This window comes from Molossus molossus, unplaced genomic scaffold (genome assembly GCF_014108415.1).
Source record: "Molossus molossus isolate mMolMol1 unplaced genomic scaffold, mMolMol1.p scaffold_m16_p_1, whole genome shotgun sequence".
In the NCBI taxonomy this organism is placed as follows: Eukaryota; Metazoa; Chordata; class Mammalia; order Chiroptera; family Molossidae; genus Molossus; species Molossus molossus.
Genome location: NW_023425344.1, coordinates 79,305,730 through 79,326,916, shown reverse-complemented (window position 1 = coordinate 79,326,916; position 21,187 = coordinate 79,305,730). Strand labels below are relative to the sequence as shown.

Sequence of the window (21,187 nt, the reverse complement as noted above, 5' to 3'; positions counted from 1 at the left end):
GGCGCTTTCTTAAAATCTAGATCATTGCTGAAATGGCATTCTAATTCAATAATTAAGTTCTTTCAGTAAACAAAATCTTATAAAGCATTCAACCCATGAAGGAAAACAAACAAACAAAAACTCCAAAAAACAATCTCAATGGCGAGAACACTCATCTATAGGATAAAAAAATGAAAGTTTCCATAATTATTTTTCTTTCTATTGATTGGAATATACTGTGGAAATACCATGGTGTTGTATATGTTTGGTACTATAAAATAGTTTAAAAACACTATTGTAGTTTCTTTCCATCTGATTATAATTATAAACTGAGGTTTAGTAGGGGATTCATGAAATATTTAGTAGTGGATTGTTGTGATGATCTATTATAATCTGCAGTGTAGTCCACTCTTGTTTTTTTAATTGTCCTGTTCAATTGTCCTTTCTCATTAACACTAGCAGATAAGTTGTCTTTGTAAAATAGCATTATGAATATAAATAAATGTTTGAAATGATTGTTGTTGATCTGCACTGATGACATTACTGGTTTGTATTTCATTTCATAGCTTTTTTTTTAATCCTTGGAATTTGTGTTTAGCAAATATTTATTTGACTTAGAGATTTTTGTTATTGTTTGATACTATCAAGCTACAGTTTCCTGGTTAAGAATTTTTATTTTGTGTTTTACAAAGTACCTAACACACGTTTAACATTTGAAAAATAACATTCACTATGGGGAAAATATTAATTATTTTTTAGTGTACCTCTTTAGTGAATTACACCCTTTTTTTCTCAGTTTATTTTATAGTTGATGAAGATTTCTAGAGATAAGTGAATGCTGTAATAAACTCACTTTTATCTCAGTAATTGCCTGATTTCAGAAGTTTACACATTCTGCTAATAAACTACACATATTTGTTCTGGCTGGTTTGCTTGAATTTATCATCCACTAAAGATTACATAATCCTGGATTATCAACAGCAGGAAACAGATATGTACTTGTGATACCCACTGTGTTTAACCTCTAACGAAACCTCTAAATGCGAGATCTTTCTCTGTGAAATTGTAGATTTTGGAAAAGAAAAAATTGTAGCAAATAGAAGAGTAAAAAATCAGACCTATAAATTGAACAGGTTAATCCTCTCATGCTGAGAATTAGACATAATGATGATTCCTTAACCTTAGAAATTTTATTGTCTTGGGAAAATGTGGCTATTGTGGAAAAATACTAGGTTGCAGTCAATGAAGCTGCAATTGCATGTCGAGTGGAACTCCAATGGTGAAAATTGCTCGGCGATTCAGTAACATCTTTTCTAAAAGAAAAATTACAATCTGTTAGTTTAGTATGAACTGGAAAAACTTGTAGAAGAAGTTATTCTATTTCATGTAAGCCTTCCAAGATGATAAAAACTGGTATTTTGGAGGAACTAAAAGTCCTTTATAGAAAAATAAATAGTGAGTCAGGAATTAAAAGCACTTGACTTCTAAATCATAATATTGGAGCAATTTCAAAATGCAGGGTCTATTAAAAATATATTTTTCACCTGCAGTTTATTGACCGGTTTTTGTTTGTTTTTAACAACTACTCCTCTGTACCCAGGTATCCTAATTTATAGGAGCTTTCATTAACCTGGAATTCTGTGACATAAAAGTTTTGCTTACTGTCAGTAATAAATGTTCCCAGTGATGTTTTTTGACGTGTTTCCTTTTTTATAGGCAAGTAAATAGGACTAATGTGTAAATCTGATCATTAATTAAAATTATTTTAATAATTTTATTTGGAGGTGTATTTTATATTATATTTTAAAAATGTCAACTACTCAGGATGACAGTTTTATCAGAGTGCTTTAAACGCTATCAATTATATAGCAGTTATACGGGGACTTCATCCTAGTATGTACAATACTGTCTAGTTTGTATATTTCCCCATGTAGTAATTTCATGATCACTGTGAACTTAGAAACAATGAAATTCTTTGAAAAAAAGTGGTTCAGTTATAAGATGGATATACTTATTTGCAGATTCACTGAATTAATTTAGACATGCATACATGATTGCACATCTAATATTTGCACGGCTGTTTGGAACACCTGTCCCTTCTCCGTGGAGAGTTACCAGATTTCTCTAGTCAGGAGATGCAAGGCAGAGGCTTGGTCCTGGTTGTGGTTCTCTTTCCAACTTCCTCCTTCCTCTGCCTGAGATTATTTTCTGAAGGGCCTGTTTGTCCTCAATATGCTGGCTATTATCTTTTCTCCTTAGGAGTGTGCTGGTTTTAGGGACTCTTAGACTTGCTCTGTGACTGATTCATTGTCCAGTTCGGAGATCACAAGGTCTTACTCAGCTCTCTACAAAGAGCCCTTGTTACTGCCCTGGCTGTTTACTGCCGTTTCTCTTCAGCACTGGTTGCTGTAATCTACAGGGAGTCAAGTCTTACACTTGTGTAATGACTCCCTGATTGCGATACTGACCACTAATCCCCAAGTAATTCCTTCCTGTGGTGGGTGGCTTCACACACACACACATGTATATGCATATACATTTATATTTATATATATGCTTGAACCCCCTTAGCCTGTGATTTCAAAGCCTAATTACTAGCTCTCCAGCAGTGGTATTAGAAATAAAGAGTATTGCCCTGGCCAGTTTGGATCAGCCGTTAGAGTGTCAGCCTACAGTCCAGAGAGACCCGGGTTTGGTTCCCACTAAGGGCACGTACCTCGGTTGCAGTTTGTCCCCGGCCCTGGTTGGCTCATGCGGGAGGCAGCCACTTGATGTGTCCCTTTCACGTCGATGTCTCTCTCTCTCTCTCTCTTTTTCTCTCTCTCCCTCCCATTCTATCTGAACAAAAAATTTCCTCGGGAGAGGATTAAAAAAAAAAAGAAAGAAAGAAAGAAAGACTATTCCCTTCCCTAAGAAATATAGACAGATTCTTTCTGTGTTATTTTCAGTTTCCTACTTCAAACTTCTGTATTCCCCTTCAGAACACGCAGATCAAAAACTGCTGGCACCACTCATGTAGAATCATTTCCAGCAAAGTTGTATTTAATGTGGGCTGTAGTCATCAAGGGAGAGAAACAGTATTAAAAGGCAATTACTCAAAACGATTTTTTAGTAGGTATTACTTAGCAGCGGATGATTTAGGCATAATTTGTGTATTTCCTGATAGGAAAAGAGAGAAATGTATAGAAGTGTAAGCATCTCAGGATATTGGTCACTCTTGCACCATTTGGTTGTTAGAGTAGCTGCATTCAAAAGCAACCCAGTCATCCTATTTAGAGGGGAAAAAAACAAGAAGAAGGTAATGACAACATTGCCAGCTTCTCACCAAATAGTTTCAACTGCTCAGGGTACCTGGTGGTTCTCACTTCTCCAGGGTACAAACAAGCAGAGGACTGCTTCTCCCAGGGAGAGTAGCCATTGTGCTGGCACATGAGGCTACTGATGGATAAGGGTAACGGTGGCCTGGGGTGTGGCGGGTGGAAACCCCTATATTTTCTTTAGGCATCTTTGATGTGCCAATTTCACTAAATGCCATAACTTTATCCATTTCTGATGGAGATATGTACAGCTCTGTTAATAATATATTAAAGACGTGCAATGTTTTTAGGATGTTCAGCCATATGGAGGGCTCTTTTCATAGAAACTTGGAGCTTGAATGATGATCTTCTATTGTGGTTTTGTATTGATGTTTATGAATTAGTCCTCTATTGTGGACAGCAAGCCACTGTCAGGACAGAATATGGAGAGAGACCAGTTTCCTGTAGGCAAAGGTAACAGACAGGGGTGCATTTTCATCTCCGTTTGTTTAATTTGTATGCAGACCATATATGAAAACCTGGGCTAGACTCAGGGGAGGTAGGAGTGAAAATTGATGGAAGAAATAACAATAACTTAAGATGTGCAGATGACACCATCTTACTGGTGGGAAGTAGCACTGATTTGAAAAGACTTCTGATCAAAGTGAAAGAAGAAATGCCAAAGCAGGACTGCATTTGAACATCGAGAAGACAAAAGTCATGACTACAGAAGATATAAACGATGAAGACATTGACATTATTAAAGATTTCGCTTAATTTGGTTCAGTTGTTAATTCAAATGGACACTGCAACCAAGAAACCAAGAGAAGGTGGAGACTTGGAAGGGCAACAATGGAATAATGAGGAAAGATTGCCAAGAGCAAAGTGTGTCATTAGGGACCAAGACTAAGATCATCCACACCCTCATCTTCCCAGTTACTATGTAGGGATGTGAGAGTTGGACAGTGAAGAAGGCTGATGGGGCTAAACGGTTCGTTTGCAATATGGATGAGCTCTACGGATACCGTGGACTGCCAGGAAGATGAAAAAGTGGGTCCTGGGGCACATTAAGCCTGAAACACCACTGGAGGCCAAAATAGCAAACCTGAAGCTGTCCTACTTGGGGACATCATGAGAAGATAGGGCTCTTTGGAAAAGACAATAACGTTGGGAAAATAAAAGGCAGCAGAAAAAGAAGACCAAATATGAGATGAATTGACTCCGTGAAAGAAGCCATGGCATGAGTCTACAGGGGCTGACTGGGCCGCTGAGGGTGGGACACTGTGTATGTCACTCACTCCTAGGGCCACCAGGAGTCAGAGTCCCCTCAGTATCACATAACATCTAGGAGTGCTTTATTCCTTGTATTGTGGTTCTATGTTTTTGGTTCTTTTTGAACATATTTCTGTCAGTGCTGGCCCCTAGTTGGGTACCTTGCCCACCAGAAGTATCCCATGGGAAATGAGAAATAAATAATGGGAAGCAGGAGAGTACAGGAAGCAGGGGTTTATGTTGGTGAAGAACGAGTTTGCCTTGCCTTGAATGTGTGAAAAACCTTGTGGAAGCCTTGATGTTCAGGAAGTGCTGTTAAAACTAAGTGACATTGCTCTGGCCAGGTTGGCTCAGAGTTAGAGCATCGGCCCATGGACCTCGACTGGGTTCAATTCCCAGTCAAGGGCATGTACCTTAGTTGTGGGTTCAATCTCCAGTCCTGGTTGGGATCGTGCAGAAGTCAACCAGTCGATTTGTCTCGCTCACATCAGTGTTTCTCTCTCTCTCTCCCCCACACACTCTATCTTAAAAAAAAATCAATGGAAAAATACAACAATAAAACTAAACTAAGTGATGTTGAAGATGAAAGGCCCTAGTCTCATGGGGAATTGGAGGCTGTGAACAACCAAGCAGACAGCTTGCCTCATTAAGTGGCATTTGTTGTACTGTTCTTCTCTGGACACCAGAGGATGGAGGGTGGGGCCATGGAATCGCATAGAAGTAGCCATTTATCAAGTTCATATTAGCTTCCAGGAACTCTTCTAAGCCCATTACGATATTAACACATTTAATTCTCACAGTAGCCCAGGAAAGTAAGGTACTATTCACTGATACATTCATTCTGCAAACCTCTCAGTGTTCAAGAAACGGTCACATCATGTTCATCAGTTAATCACAAAATTATTTTAAAGTATTAAATATCTATACATATATAAAACATGTAAAATATCAAAAATATTGTAACACGGTGGTTGATAGCAAAAGCTTTGAATTGGCAAATCTGAATTTAAACCCCGGATCACCATGTTTAACAGTGACCTTGCCCAGCCTCTCTTAGCCACACAGTTTTCTTATCTGTAGAATGGAGATCAGATTTACTTTTTGAGGGCTTTCAAAGTAGTTAAATAATAAGTACAAAATAAGTGGTTTTTGAAAAGAGACTACATAGCTCCTTCAAGAATTTTGGTTTAAAAGAGAAAGTGGAAAAGTTAAGGAATTATAATTCCTAGTGATTTTTTGTACTGTGCTTTACAGGATTTGTTTTTTTCATTGTTGTTTTTTTAATTTCATGATTTATGTTTTCCTTTTTAACATCTATCTAATATTGAAGTTCATCTTATTTTAAAAGTGCTTCTATATAATTTAAATTTAATTGAATTTTTTTTCTTTCTCAGTGGTTCATAGTACAGGGATGGACAAAAGTAGGTTTACAGTTGTGAGAATGTGAAACAAGAGTTTATTCTTGTATTAATATTTATTATTGTATGTATTCTTTTCCATATGAATAACTGTAAACCTACTTTTGCCCACCCAGTATAATATTGTGTTTTATAATTGATGGCATTTAGGATTCAGTGAACTACAGTTTTTATGATATATATTGACAGTTCTTTTTCTTTAGGAGGCAGTAATGTGGAAGTTATGCATTCAGACTTTCATTGCATATTAATTATGTCATATTCTTAAACCTTTTTTACCTCATCTCTTACCTGAAAAAGGAAATGTCTATTCCACAACATATTTAGTATTAAATGAGAAATGTTTATAAATTTCTTAGCACAGTGTCTGATGCAGTATTGTTAAATGCATAGTAATAATAGCCATTATTTTTATCATTATCTTTATTTTTCTAGTTAATCTGTGAATAAGTAGACCTGGATGCTAGAGCCAGGTCTGCCACTAATTAACTTTGGAATCTCTGTCTCATTTCCCTATTTTTCCAAATAATATCTTGGCTAAGATTACCTCTAAATTCCTTCCGGCTATAAAATTTTGTAATTTTATTATCTAATTCAGAATTTTAACGTGATATGACTATAAAATGAATTTTTTTTTGTTTCTTTCAGTTTGTGGGGACATCCATGGACAATTCTTTGACTTGATGAAGCTCTTTGAAGTGGGGGGATCTCCTGCCAACACCCGCTACCTCTTCTTAGGGGACTATGTTGACAGAGGGTACTTCAGTATCGAAGTAAGTCCGCATCATTTCTTTTTAGCTGCTCAGTAATAGATCAACAGTTTCTTAGTAAAATAAAAATGGTAAATTATTGTTCCCTTAAGGAAGTCCCTGGTCTATAACAATGAACTCTAATACCCTTAACTTTTGGAATATTTTTCAGTTGATTCCCAAATGTTTTTTCTAGATTATTATTTTTTTGTTAATCCTCACCCATGGATACTTTTCCATTGGTTTTTAGAGAGAGTGGGTGGGAGGGAGAGATGGGGGAGAAAGAGACAGAGAGAGTAACATCAATATGAAAGAGACACATCAACTGTTTGCCTCCTGAATGCACCCAGCCTGGGGGCAGGGATGGTACCTGCAACCCATCCTTTGACCGGTAATGGAACCCGAGACCCTTTGGTGCACAGGCCGACACTCTAACCAATGAGCCACATGGCCAGGGCCCATATACTTTTATAATGTATAGAGATTCTAAGGAAATGACTAAAAGTCATTTTATATATTTGCAACTTCGCAAAAATTACATCATATTTACATTACATAATTTTATTTCCTGTTGAAAGAACTAATCAAAGTTGGTTAAATATACAGAAATGTGCTCTCATGGTTATGCCTTATAATTATGAGAGAATGAGCTATTTTTGTAAACTGATAGTCAAGGTGTAAGTGTGCCTCTGTGTCTGGATTTGTGTGTGAATATGTGAGTACACTTACAAGTGCAGTGTTTTGTCTTTTGACACCTGTCTTCTAAGTAGGGTAATTTGTTAAACTCATTAATTAAAACAAAACAGATAAACTTTGAGTAGAGGTTCTTCTTCAGCCTTCCATCTGCTTCAAAATTACATTCAAAATGAAGGCAGGCATCTTGTTTTATTCACATGTTTGTTTTTCCTGGTGCTTAACATGGTGTCATACATAGCAAGGACTCATTAAAATTTCTTAAAAGAAATGGTTGAAATAGGAATAAGATTTAAAGTAACAGTTTATGCTATAGTAGCTGACATTATAAATGTTCTCTGAAAAAGAGCATTTTAAAAAGAAAAACAACTTTTCTTAATTAAAGACAGAATTCAGATTTACTTAAGTCTCACACCAACATCAGGTATTTATAATAGTCATATAAAAGAGACTGTAGGTTTTCAAATTGTCATCTTAATTTATTTAGTATAGGAATATATAATATTGAAAAACATGCTACTCTTAAACAGCTTTTGTTTTTAGAACTACCATTCTAACTTTATTTTTTGTTATTCAGTTCACCTCAACTCATTGACTCAAATATAATAATTATATTATTTAATAATTATTAATAATTTAATAATACGTAATATAATGTAATAATAATTATTATTATTATTATATTTCACCAATATATTAAACCTTTATTTAACGGTCACCTATTTATTTATGATGACGAAGGAAGTGGGGGTGGTGTTGGTATATAAATCCAAATGGACAAAGTACATTTTTGGAGTTTCTTCCATTTGGTAAACATGTACTATCAAGCACGTAAAATGTATATGCACTATGATCAGGACCGTTAATAATTTGAAGAAATATATATTCTTGCTCTCTAGAAAATTAAATCCATATTGGAAACTGTAACTATAAAGTATAAGCTCTCTAGAATCAAAATCCAGAACAGGTGGACATCTAGGATTCAGTTATTTGAACTGATTATTAAACTCTGTGATAAAGGAAGTACAGAAAATAATTGCGATTTGAATATAGGAAAGTGGGAGCAGATTGAGAGCGATACGTAGTGGAGAAGACTAAGTCGAAGAACAGGTAAGATTTAGCTAGGAGGGAAGTCAAAGCTTGAAAAATATAGAGGAAGAAAGTAGTAAACCTCATTGACCTCATTCCTGGGCTCACTTGACCGACATGGCGGGGAAGTGTGATTGAGTACAAATTTTTAAGACCTTTGTGTCACAGTAGGGCTAGTGCCTGCCAAGAAGAAAAAAAAAACAAACAAGAAAAAACCTGTACATGATGGTGGTTTGAACAGGATAGAAGTGCATTTCTCTCTCCATTAGAAGCCTGCAGATGGGCCGGTGTGACAAGCATAGTGCCAGGGCCCACTCTTTCTGCCTTGTTGCTCTGCTGCGCATGGTCTCATTCCAAAGGCAGCCTCGTGACCCAGGACTGCTGCTACCCCAGTTTCAGCCATCATGTCCCCACACTACATTCAGCTAGAAGGAAAAGGGGAAAGAGAAGGGCATGACTCTCATTTAAAGGATGTTTCCCAGAAGTGGCACTGTGCCTTCACCTTGGGCCAGATTTGTTGACATGACCATAGGTGATTTCACTGTGTGGCCAGATTTAAGAAAGGCTGCAGAGGCAGAAAGCAGCAATGCGAGGTAAAGAGTTTCTGCTGCCTTCCTTAAATTAGGGTTGTGTGGATATTTTTAAAAGTATTTTAGTAACTCTAAAATTCGTCTTATTTATTTAACATATATATGCTAGCCTGACCAGTGTGGTTCAGTGGATTGAGTGTCATCCCATGGACTGAGAGGTCCCAGTCAGGGTACATGCCCAGGTTGCAGGCTCAATACCCAGTAGGGGGCAGGCAGGAGGCAGCTGATTGATGTTTCTCACATCAGTATTTCTCTCTCTCTCCCCCTTTCTCTCTTAAAAAAAAAAATCAATAAAAACATATTTTAAAAAATAAAATAAAACATTTTAAAAAGTAACATGTATATATATGCTCCTATGAAAGGTTCTGAGGGTGAATGAAATAAGTGTTCTAATTTCCTCAAGGCAAGGGATGCCCAAGACTGTCGTGTGGGTAGTGATTATTTTTATTAGCCAAATAATGGAGTGTGATGGTGGAAATTTTTTTTAATATCATAATATTTATGATTTTTAACAACTTTAATTTGTTTTTCTTTTTTACCTAATCAAAGACAGTAACCCTGTTTCTTATTAATTTAGTAATACAGATAAAGTACTAAATCATGATGGATTTCATTATCTCATCAATTCCAGTTTTGGATAACATTTCTTAATCGTATTGGTCTTTATTTACCTTTTATTTTTTTTACTTGAAGAGTTTGGGCTTCTGAGCCTCTGGCCTCAAGCCATTTGAAATTTCCTAAACTGCCCCTAATTATGGCTTTTTAGAACGCTGTTTCCTTAAAGGAAAGAAGTTCAGAAGCAGTAGTCACTGACTTGTTTCTCAGCAGATTTTTTTTTTTTTTAGTATAAATTAATCGAGATATTTGAACTATGAAAGTTGTGCTGTTTTGTGTAACATGCACCATTTAAATTCAAGCAGAGGATCTAAGAATGAAACCAAATGTTGGTGACATCAAATATAGGCATCATAGGACATTTAGAAATTCTGAGATGTATGTATCGGAGTCCTCATTATCAAAAAGAGCTTTTTAATTACACTCCAAGAGTCCGAGAGTACAGCCCCAGGGATTTGCCACATGCATACAGAAATGACAAAAATATGATATAGCCTTATATGTACAAATGATCTGTTTGGATTAAACTGTGACCTTTGAAAGACTTTGGGATTTCTCAGTGGTATTGTCATAGTTAAAATAGAACAGACATTTATGTAAAATATACTTACCAAGAATACTTCGGGGCTTTTTATTGTGGATTAAGGAAGCCGACATTGTTTGCATGCTATAAACACTATTGTTTGCGAAGTAGAAATGATTTCATTTTTCCCGTACGGCTTTGCATGGACTATGTTAATGTCTTCCTTTTATGCATGCAGAAACCTAGGCTCAGGGAGAGTCACACACATAATAAATGGCAGTGCTGGGATTCAAAGCCTGTGCTCTTTCCACTACACCCCATACCTTGGCCATGTCTTCACTGAAAGAACCACACACACACACACACACACACACAAAATGCACACCTCAGGAATGCAGAAACAGACGAACACTCAACATTCACTCACGTGTGCAAACATGGACACACAGCCCTCTCCCCACCACTACGTTCTGAAAGTCACAGCGTTCGATATAAAATATTCTCTTTGAATACAGTGCTGTTGGTTTTAGAAAAATCCTAAAGTAAGAGCTCAGTGTAGCGTGCACTATCCTAACAGGCTTCAAAAGGTTCTTCGTTCATGTGAATAATTCAGGGCGCCACTGCAGGTATTCTCCTTGGCTCTCCTCTGGGCAAAGAAGAGCACTTAAGTTTAATTTTTACCAAATCAGCTTTGAAGAGTGGATTCGGATTTCATACAGTCTCTGCCGGGTAGTATTTACAGGCACCAGGTAATGTGTTCTGGGCAGTACATAGAGCTCATTTTATGTACTCGCTCCCTGCCTCTCCCCCCATCTTCTCTTCTTGCCAAGATCAGAAACCATTCCCCACAAAGTTAGCCCAAATAAAACAAGCAAGCTTTTGAGTAGTGATGAAAGAGGTAATTTTGTTTGGGGTAATAATTTGTCTCGCACCAAATACCATCCTCTTTCTGATGATTGCATTATGCTACCTAATGTCTTTGATCAAGCGTATGTGTGTACATAGGTCCATGTCTGAGTGTGTTTCTCTGGGAAGGCAGGGAAAAACAGAACAGCGAACAGAGGCACGCACAGCTGTTTCCTTCTATTCACTTCCTCAGGCTCCCTTTCTAGCCATTGCGCCTGGCATCACCTTGAGCTTAGCAGCAAGCTGGCCGGCCCCGCTGTACTTACATCCAGATCTCAGCCCAGGCCTCAAACACAGTTAAGCACGAAGAGTTGTTTTTATTAGCTGCAAACTCATAGACTAGAACGAACCACAGCAAGTCAAGCAGTGTTCCCTGCTCCCGCCTGAGAATAACAAGCGAACAATGCAGCGAGCAGTGTTAGGTGGCAGAGTGATGCCACAGACACAGGGAAGAAAGTGTCTGGCTGTCTCCCTGCAGCCGAACGTCCATGTAACACACTTCTCTGCGTGCTTGTCAGACCCGGCGAATGTCTGCGAGGAGCCGCATTTGACATTGCAGCAGTTTAGATCTTTTCCCAACCAAGGCACATCTTTCACGTAATTGTCTTATGATTGAGAGACAGCGTTTTTGATTGGAATGTGTCACTACACAGAGTTATTTTAGAGAACTGATTGATGTATATTTGAAGCTGTACACATATTGTTTACTGCCTTGCTTCCTCTTTTACATTCTTTTTTACTACCCCGTGCAAGTTTTTCAAGAATCCTTATCCTTAAAAGGCATGAATTACAAAATACATTATTGCGCTACTGTTATCAGAGAACCAATTAAATGTATAAAGAAAATGATATCCTTTAGTGTTGCTTCAGATACATTAACTAGAAGAAGATGATCTTTATGATGAAAATCAATAAAAAGGAAGAGGATGCTCACTCATTCTCTCTGTTGAGTAACCCAAACTAACTTTAAATTATAAATATTTGTTCCATTGTTTAAAGTAAGACTGGAAAGACAGCCGGTCGGGGTCCAGTTGAAAGTGACCAGTGCTGCTGATTTACACCTCACCTTGCAAAAAGGCCGGTGTAACTTGCCTTTCTGTTTCCCTCTTCCCTGTTTAATTCCGTGAAAATTTTACTCAAGTGAGCCATCGGATACCATGTAGGTGAAAATACCAGTTATTTAGTTGATTTGTATTTTCATTGCTTATGGACTGCGATAATTTTTTACAAGAGACCTTCCTTTTTAAAAGTAATATCAGGTTATGATTTTGCTTAGGATCCTCAGCTGTCCAGAATGTCAGAACTTCAGGAGGCAGAACAGTTGCCAGCAGGACGGTGTGGAGCTTGGCAGCCCTCCCCCACCAGATGCCGAGGGCGAGGGCTGGCCGGCTCCGCTCTGCAGTCCACCCTGTCCTTTCATGTGCCACTTCTTCCATGTAGGCTGCGTTTGTGGTTTAATTCAGTGTTTGGGAAGATATTTTATTCTTGCCACAAGGGAGAAGGAAATAAAATGTGAAAACAGGATTCTTATTTTTAGGGTATTTTGAGCCAGGAATTTGGAAATTGCATTATTTTCCCTCCCTCCCTACTTCCCTCCCTGCCTTCCTTCCTGCCTCCCTCCCTCCCTGCCTTCCTTCCTTCCTTCTTCCTTCTTCCTTCTTCCTTCTTCCTTCCTCCCTCCCTTCCTATCTTGCTCTCTCCTTTTCTGCTTTTCGTGTTCCTGTCTTCCTTCTCATTTACACATTTACAGAAAAAGGAGCTAACATGTCCTAAACTCCTCCTATATATTAGGTGCTTCACATCCATTACATAATAAGGGACATTCACTGTGCATTGAATAATTTAAAAAGTAAATAAGCATGACAGAATGTCATAGAATGTTCCTGTGTCACTCTTTGAGGTTTCAGCTATGAAAGAGGTGCAGTAATTAAGACCAGAGGTGATAAAGCTGCGTCCTAATGTCAAAACAGGATCTGTCACAGATGGCAAAAAAGAAAGTGTGGGTCCTAGAATATGATTCCTCTAGGAATATTTGAGTGAGGTTAAAAATTGCATTTTAGATTTTAGTTGGAGAGGTAATAGCTTTGCTTTAAAATAAATTGTTCTGGCAAAAACTAATCTAAATAGTTCAACAGTGTGGTTACATTTTCAAAAGAATATTGATGGGAGGCGGGGAGAGCACGTGGGAGCCTTCTGTATCTTGAAATGTAACTGGATTGCCCTGGCCAGTTTGGCTCAGTGGTTAGTGTCTGCCCAAGGACTGAGGGGTCTTGGGTTTCATTCCTGGTCAAGGGCACATACCTGGGTTGCAGGTTCCATCCCAGCCCAGGTCAGGGTCGTGCAGGAGGCAACCAATCGATGTGTCTCTCTCACATCCATGTTTCTCTCTCCCTCCCTCCCTTCCTCTCTATCTAAAAAAAGTCAATGGATAAATATCCTCAGGTGAAGATTAACATGAAAAAAAGAAATGTAACTAGATCTGGGTAGTAGTTTAATGGGAGTATACATATATAAACACGTAATTATACATTGAAAATATATGCACTTCATTGTGTATAAGTTATACTTTACTAAAAACGAAAGATAAGAAAACTTTTCTAAATAGTACCTACAGTATAAACAACATGTATTCTTTCCTCCAGTATGGAAATCGCATACATTAAATATAGTAATTTTAACAAGTAAATATAATTTTAAACTTTTCATGACCATTTTTATTCAAAAATTAGACATCAAAAGTTAAAACTGATTTGGAAGTGCATATATATACTTATATATGTGTGTTTGTACACAAAGTAGACCCTTTTATAAACCTTAAACTGGAAAATAGTTCTCTTATTGACATTGATAATAGTTTATAAATATCTTCTCTGAAATGTGAGACGAGCTTGGGTAAGACAAACTCTTTTGGTGAAAACATGTAAGTGCACCTGTAAAACCTGACACGTAGTAATCAGAGACGCACTGAGCCACTGAGATCACAGGGAACTTAGACACATTTCACCAGATCGTGATGCTTCGAGGGTCACTCGGATAAGCCACTTGGTCAATGTCTCAGAAATAGTAATATCATTTTTCACATGAACTTTAAATAATAACTGTAATCAGAAAAGGGTAATGAGAAAATTAGGTAATGTATATATATATAATCTGATGTCAACCTCTTATTTTTGTTTACTTTAATCACAATTACATAGTTGGAGACAGTATCTTGCTTGAAAAACACAATTATACATACTTTTCTGATCATTTGCATTTTCTCCAAAACTTGGGCTGTATATTCAAACATAGTTGTTTTCACTCATTTAATAAATTTTCAGACATGGTTTTTCCTCACAGGTAGCACAACAGATGAATTTCCAGTTTTTTTTTTTTCCTCTGGACATTATCCAGCTCTTTATTTAAATGTAAATATTATGTGTTGGGGTTTCAGATTTTAGTAACCAGAGTCAGACTTGTCTCAATATTTTTGTGGTTCTATATCTTCTTAGCTTTACTTTTAGAACATAAACTTAATGAGGATAAAAAAGTATACTTATTTTCCAAGAGCAGTTTGCTGTTCCCTGTGGATTTTTAATGAGTGCCCATCGAGGGTAATGAAATGAATGTTAATATCTCAGTATCCATTTATTTTAATGCACACTCTAGGAAGACTATCCATGTAATTTTACTCCAAACCTGGTTAATTCACAGTTGACCCTCATTTTTACACAACTGAAATACCCAAGTAACTACATTTGTGTTTGAAGGTAATTGAAGTATTTCCCCTAGCTATTAGCAGCATTTACAGTGAGATTCCCTGGCCTTCAGATTAATTATTTTTACATATTATAACAACTTAAGGTTTCATGTACCAATGGTACTGAAATAAAAGACAAGGTAATGGAGATGAAGAAGGCTAGTGAAGAAGGGAACGTGAAGAAAAGACAGACACTGTCCGAGTCAGCCTGAGCTTATCAGTGTCTGCCGCCGCATGTTGTCTTGATTTTCCCTTCAGGTTTTTTTCATTTGTACATGAGTTTCTAAAAAATAATAATTAGCTTTATAGAGAGAGGTCATTATTTTATTTATTAATTGCCAATCACATTTCTTGTCATACTTTTATATCAGTATATTTTTGTTTTTTAGGATATTTTCATGTAGGTTTTTCCCACTGGTTTTCTTGTGCTCTCTAGATCCTCAGTGCCTGTGTATATTTTAGGTGTACATAAACCTTGGATTTGTACCAAAGTAATGTTTTCTGCTTGATTTCCAGTGCCCTCCTTAACGAGGTCTAGCTGTTTGGGGACTTTTGGTCACATTAGTGCATTTAGTTGATGTCTTCCTGATATGTCAGTGGTGGGATGCTTAAGAATAATGATATAGTGTTTATATTTATATTCTTTTTGTTGTTGTTTTTTTCAGTGTGTGCTGTATTTGTGGGCCTTGAAAATTCTTTACCCCAAAACACTGTTTTTACTCCGTGGAAATCATGAATGTAGACATCTAACAGAGTATTTCACATTTAAACAAGAATGTAAGTATATTTCAAGCCTCTTCCTTTAACACCATAAGTGATAAATAAGTTTAATCCATACCAAGAACACATTACAATATGCTCTATTGCATCAAAGTAAAAAAAAAAAAAAAATATTTTTAAACACATTATTTCATGTCATTCTATATTTCTTTCTAAGCATGGAGAGTTAAGGGAATTTAGAATTTCTTTTAAAATGACAAATTCTCTATAAAGTGATCAAAAACTTTGAATTAGTATTTGGTGTAATTTATCCTAAGAAAAAATAATTACGTTATTTTTTTTTAAATAGCCAGAATGATACTATCTGGGATAATCCTCCTACCCTTTAACTCGACTCACTCAAGAAAAGCAAACGGAAGGAGAGTCAACATTGGGCCCCTGTTTTTGGATGCAGCCCATTTACTAGCCTTAGTGGATTTTACAGAATTAAAGATAACTTCTTCCTTTAGACAGAAATGCTAGGAGGAAGAGTACTTCATATACATTTTATAAAGTCCTTCTTTCAATGTTCCCCACTGTCCAGTGAAACTTAAAACTGTCTGTCATTAGTCCCATGTTCAGTGAAGCACAGTGGCTTCTTTCGAAACAGCACATGCGAGCCAATAGGAGAGATGCAGTGTGCAGTGAATCAGAAACAGCTTGAGAGAATGTCTTGCCCTCTGTTTTTTTGTAAGATCATTTAGGCAAGCCAGCCACTTGATGGCCATCTTTCTCTTGGTCTCCTAGTTGTTTGTGTATAATTTTTTGAGATACATCTGCAGATAAATAGCAAGGATATATACAAGAGTTCTCTCCTCTGCTATATAAAAAGTTGCTAAAAACTGAAAAGTAGGATGAACAACATCAATAAAGTAGATAGAAAGGTCAGCATATAACTCTTTCAAGTCTTATTTAATCATGTATTGGAACTTGGCAGTGTGCAGTTTATTCGCTAATAATACGATTCTGGCCAGAAAACATTAAAAAAAAAAAAAACTTGTTTCAAAGACATGATTCTAACTATGAAATCACGAGTCAATATTCTTTAAAATCGTGTTTTGAAAGGTAAAATAAAGTATTCAGAACGCGTGTATGACGCCTGTATGGACGCCTTCGACTGCCTGCCCCTGGCTGCCCTGATGAACCAGCAGTTCCTGTGTGTACACGGCGGTCTGTCTCCAGAGATTAACACTTTAGATGACATCAGAAAAGTAAGTTCTGTTATTTTCCAAGTCTAATCATTCTGTGTGCTTCCGTAATAAAGAGAAGACATTGATTCCCTTGCCTTTATCACAAACTTTTTCCTTTTGAACTAAAATGTTTTAAAGTGGTTATGAATCTCTTTCTTGTATTAATTATTTTTCTAGAAAGAAAAATAATCTCTACTTGAAAGAGTTTTCATCTTTAAAACCTCATCTTACCATTTGACATGTGTCATTAGAAATGTAAAATATTTGATTCCTAAAAAAAATTCACCTTTTCATTTCTTTTTGGTTTGCTTCTAACAGAACCCAATGTGTATTCATGGTATATTATCGTTAGAAAATGTTGCTTTGGTCTTGGGAAAGTATCACAACTTGACCTTTAAACTCTGTCCATATTATTATTTTTAAAAATCTATCTGTTACAGCTTAAAACTTTAAAGTAACAAAGGCAATGAGAATATTCTATTGAGTGTCTAGGTAAAAAACAGTCGATTTGTTTAAAGAGGCATTTTCTACTTAATTTAACATTGGCTGTTCCTGTTGTTTTAGCCAATAGAAAGGTAAGTTAGATTAAGTGGAAGTATGTTTCATACAGTGGATAGTTCTTTGTAGTGGAAGAGGCAATCTTTTATTTCTTTGATTATGCTCAATCAAGATTCTTTTAAAAGTGTATGGGTTTTAATGAAAGCTATTTAGGGAAGTTAAAACATTCAAATTCTACCTTAACACTCTTCCATTAAGATCCAAGTCTTAAAGTGTAAAAATAACATTATATTTACTTTTCTATTAGAAAGAAAATTCCGATTTTTGTTTTTAAAATCAAATGAAGGTACATTAAATAAACCCTGGTTTTCCGCTCTGCTTCTGGTGTCCTGTAGCACACAGGGCATCGATATTTGCTCTATGTTTAATGTGCAGTGGAGACAGAACACCGCAGTGTGCTCATGGAGTTCAAGTATAGAGTGGCTCACTTTCTGCATGAATGTAACCAATTCATTCTTCTGTAATCTGATGGACCTTGAAATAACTAAACTTCTCATAAATTAAGTAGACTTTTATTTTTTAATTAGATAATTTCTTTTTGATACAGATGTTTCTCCTTTTTCCACCATTGACACCCTCCTCCCGATCCCTCCACCCCCACCCCGTCCCCATCATTGTTGTCTGTGTTCATGGTTATGCATACATGCATGTGAGTTCTGTGGTTTATCTCTTTATTCCCTGCCAACCCCCTCTTTTGAGGTTTGTCAGTCTGTATCCTACTTCTATGTCTCTGAGTCTATTTTGTTCATCAGCTTGTTTTGCTCATTATATTCCACAAATAAGTGAGATCATGTGATATTTGTCTTTCTCTGCTTGGCTTGTTTTTGCTTAGGATAATGTTCTCCAGGTCCCTCCATGTCATCTCAAAGGATAAGAAACATCTCTTAAGTGGACTTTTAAAATATCACCTACTTTCCCCAGGACTGGCATGATTCAGTTATTATGTTCAATTTTCATGTTTGTCAGTAAGCTCTAGACTTAGCCATAACCTGATTTTGAGGTTTACATTTTGCCATGTGTCAGTCAGAGTTCCCACCACACTTACTTTATTTAACAAAAATCTTCTTTGTTTATTCTTACTGTAGATAGTATTCATTTTAGAAAGCACTGTGTAACTTTTCCAGAAGGAGGTCTGTATTCTGGTTGTCTTACCGAACCTTCAGCTGGGGGTTCGCATTGACCAGAAAGCCTCCCCTCTTCTGCTGTTCTACCCATAATAATAAGTTCTTGTTTCTCAGAAAGAAATTTTGTATTTTTATGGACAAGTATTATTTTTCTAGGATGAATTGTTCCAAAAGCATACATTATTTAAATCTCTTAAACAAGTCTAAGTTTGCAATGCATATTTTATGGGTAACATAATGGCTGAAATATAGAGGGTCTTGTCTTGGAGTTTTTCATTGGGTGTTGAAAAGGTGAAATATTGCTTCATTCTTTTTAGATATTAGTAAAAAATGGTGTGTAGCAAAACCATGATTTACATCACTTTTTATGTCTCAGGAAAAAAAGATAATTCGATTGGCTGTCAGTCATCCTTGTATTTTCACCTCTCCATCTATCCCTATGGTTTTTTGTTTTGTTTTTTAATGTTAAAGTATTGACTGTCAATCTTTAATGGGTTTTCATAGCTGTTTTATGCATTTCTTTTCAAGAGACTATATCTGCTAACTTTTTAAAGATCTTTTCATTGCAGTTAAATCAGGATAAACTAAAGGAAAGTGACAGTGTTATAAAATGCTTGGTGAAATGCCATTTGCAGTTGTATTACTCTAAGTGCACCTTTTAAAACTGAAATATGACTTTGCTAAACATTTATAGCTGGAAAATGAATTTCATATGAAGGGCTTCAGGTATAACTATGAAGCTTAGAACTGTGAGCTGAGGAATAACCAGCTAAGTTTGGGTTTATTTTACTGCTGATCATTACTTTTGGTTTGTAACCAGTAAGATAAACTAGAACAGGCTTGTATTTTAATTAAACACCTAGGTAGCCCCTAATGCATGAGCATCCAAAATGTCATAGAGCAAGTGCTGCTCTTAAAATGAAAGCCATCTGTTCTCAAAGTCATATTGTTCAATATAAACACCATAAGTGGTTCTCATCCAGATTTCTAAATCACAGTTTAATGGAAGTAGTAGTAGAAAGTTCCCCAAAGATAAAATAAAATAAAAGCTCTTCCTCAAGAAATGAAACACAGATAGAGTCACATCAACAATAGTGACTAAAACATTTGGATAGATAAAATAAGTTAGGAAAAAAGAGAAATATAATAGGGAGAATAGGAGAAAGGAAAAAAAAAGAGTAAAGATTTAAGAGTTAAAGAGGCAGGGGGAAGTAAAGGAGGAGATGAAGGCAATAATAAATGAGCTCATCAGGAAGAAGAAGGAAGGACAACTGGAGAGAGAGAGGAAACAGAATAGGGAGAAACCAAGGAGGAAGGGGAGTTGACAAGAAGAGGGAGAGGCAGAGAAGGCAGTTCAGCTGCTCTGTGCGTGGGGAGAGGAAGTTGGATATTGCAAAATTCTGGTCTCTTCTATTTTCTGAATTCCAAATTTCCAATGATTAGTATTTTGCTTCTGTCTTCTATTTTTCTTAGTTAGACCGATTCAAAGAACCACCTGCTTATGGACCTATGTGCGACATCCTGTGGTCAGACCCCCTGGAGGACTTTGGCAATGAGAAGACTCAGGAACACTTCACTCACAACACAGTCAGGGGCTGTTCGTACTTCTACAGGTGAGGAGGGAGCGCCCGCCTTCCGGAGCACGTTGGGTGCATAAATTCTGTCCTTTATTAGTACACGTGTTTGATGTATTTACGATGTTTGCGTAACTTCTTTAGGAAACAAGTATAAATGAAAGGTTCACTTCAAAAGCCTGGTTCAAATGAGTTCTTAGCACTTGCACAATGAAAATATAAATAAGTATATAACAAAAATATATCTATATAAATACATAGATAGGATATCTGTGAAGAATAGAAAAGGCATCAAAGAGGCATGTGGTACCAGGGTAGCAAAGTAGCTGAAGAAGATAGTAAGGAAGATTTAGTAGAAAATTTGTTTTGTTTCAAGAACTGTAGGAAAAATATCCAATGCCAGCCTTGACTTTTTTTCATTCAATTATGTAATAACTTTAAAAAAATGTATTTCTTTTTATAAATCAAGAAAACAATTTTAAATTGCTTAATTCAATGATATTCAAGTTATTTTTAAATTTTCTTAACTTTATCAGACTTTCAGGATAAATTAACATTAGCAGCAACATAGTATATAGGTAGTGTAAGTAAATTTATTGTTAGCATGTTGACAAGGCACATTGAAAAAAATTTTATAGTAATTTTTACATTTTTATATTTGCCAATGTGTGGATATTTGCCTGTTCCATAATATTTTCAGCGCAGATGTCAACAACACAGTTGGGTTTTTGCCTGTCTTCACGATTTTCCTGACATCTCATGTCAATGTCAGCCGACTACATTTGATGACACTCAGTTTCACGAGGTGCCCTTATCATCAGACCTCCAGTTTATGTGAAGGGGGGAAAGAGGTCACGGAGTTCAGAATTTTAAATTCTAAAATGCATAGTCTTAAAAAAAAAATCCTTCTGATGGTCACTGAAATTTATGCTCAATTCCAGCCCTGGCACCTAAGCAAATGCAAGGCAGGGAGGATTCTGCCTGTGTATTGAGCCATCTACCTTCTGTCTCAAGAGTAAGCAGATATCCTTCTGCATTACATTGATCAGAATTTATTCAATGGTAGAGCAGTGTGTTCCATACGTTCAGTTTTCCTTGGGGGGAAATAGTTTT

At 36.4% G+C, this 21,187-nt stretch overlaps 1 protein-coding gene across 2 annotated transcripts in view; it reads left to right on the top strand.

The window, feature by feature from the left end:
- Positions 1–21,187, top strand: part of PPP3CA (protein phosphatase 3 catalytic subunit alpha) — a 315,724-nt gene that overhangs the window by 229,268 nt on the left and 65,269 nt on the right. For both annotated transcript variants that reach the window (XM_036269387.1, XM_036269396.1), the window contains exons 3-6: positions 6,614–6,738; positions 15,535–15,646; positions 16,694–16,839; positions 19,974–20,113. In XM_036269387.1, the coding sequence (XP_036125280.1) occupies positions 6,614–6,738; positions 15,535–15,646; positions 16,694–16,839; positions 19,974–20,113 (523 nt within the window). The remainder of the gene's footprint in view (positions 1–6,613; positions 6,739–15,534; positions 15,647–16,693; positions 16,840–19,973; positions 20,114–21,187) is intronic.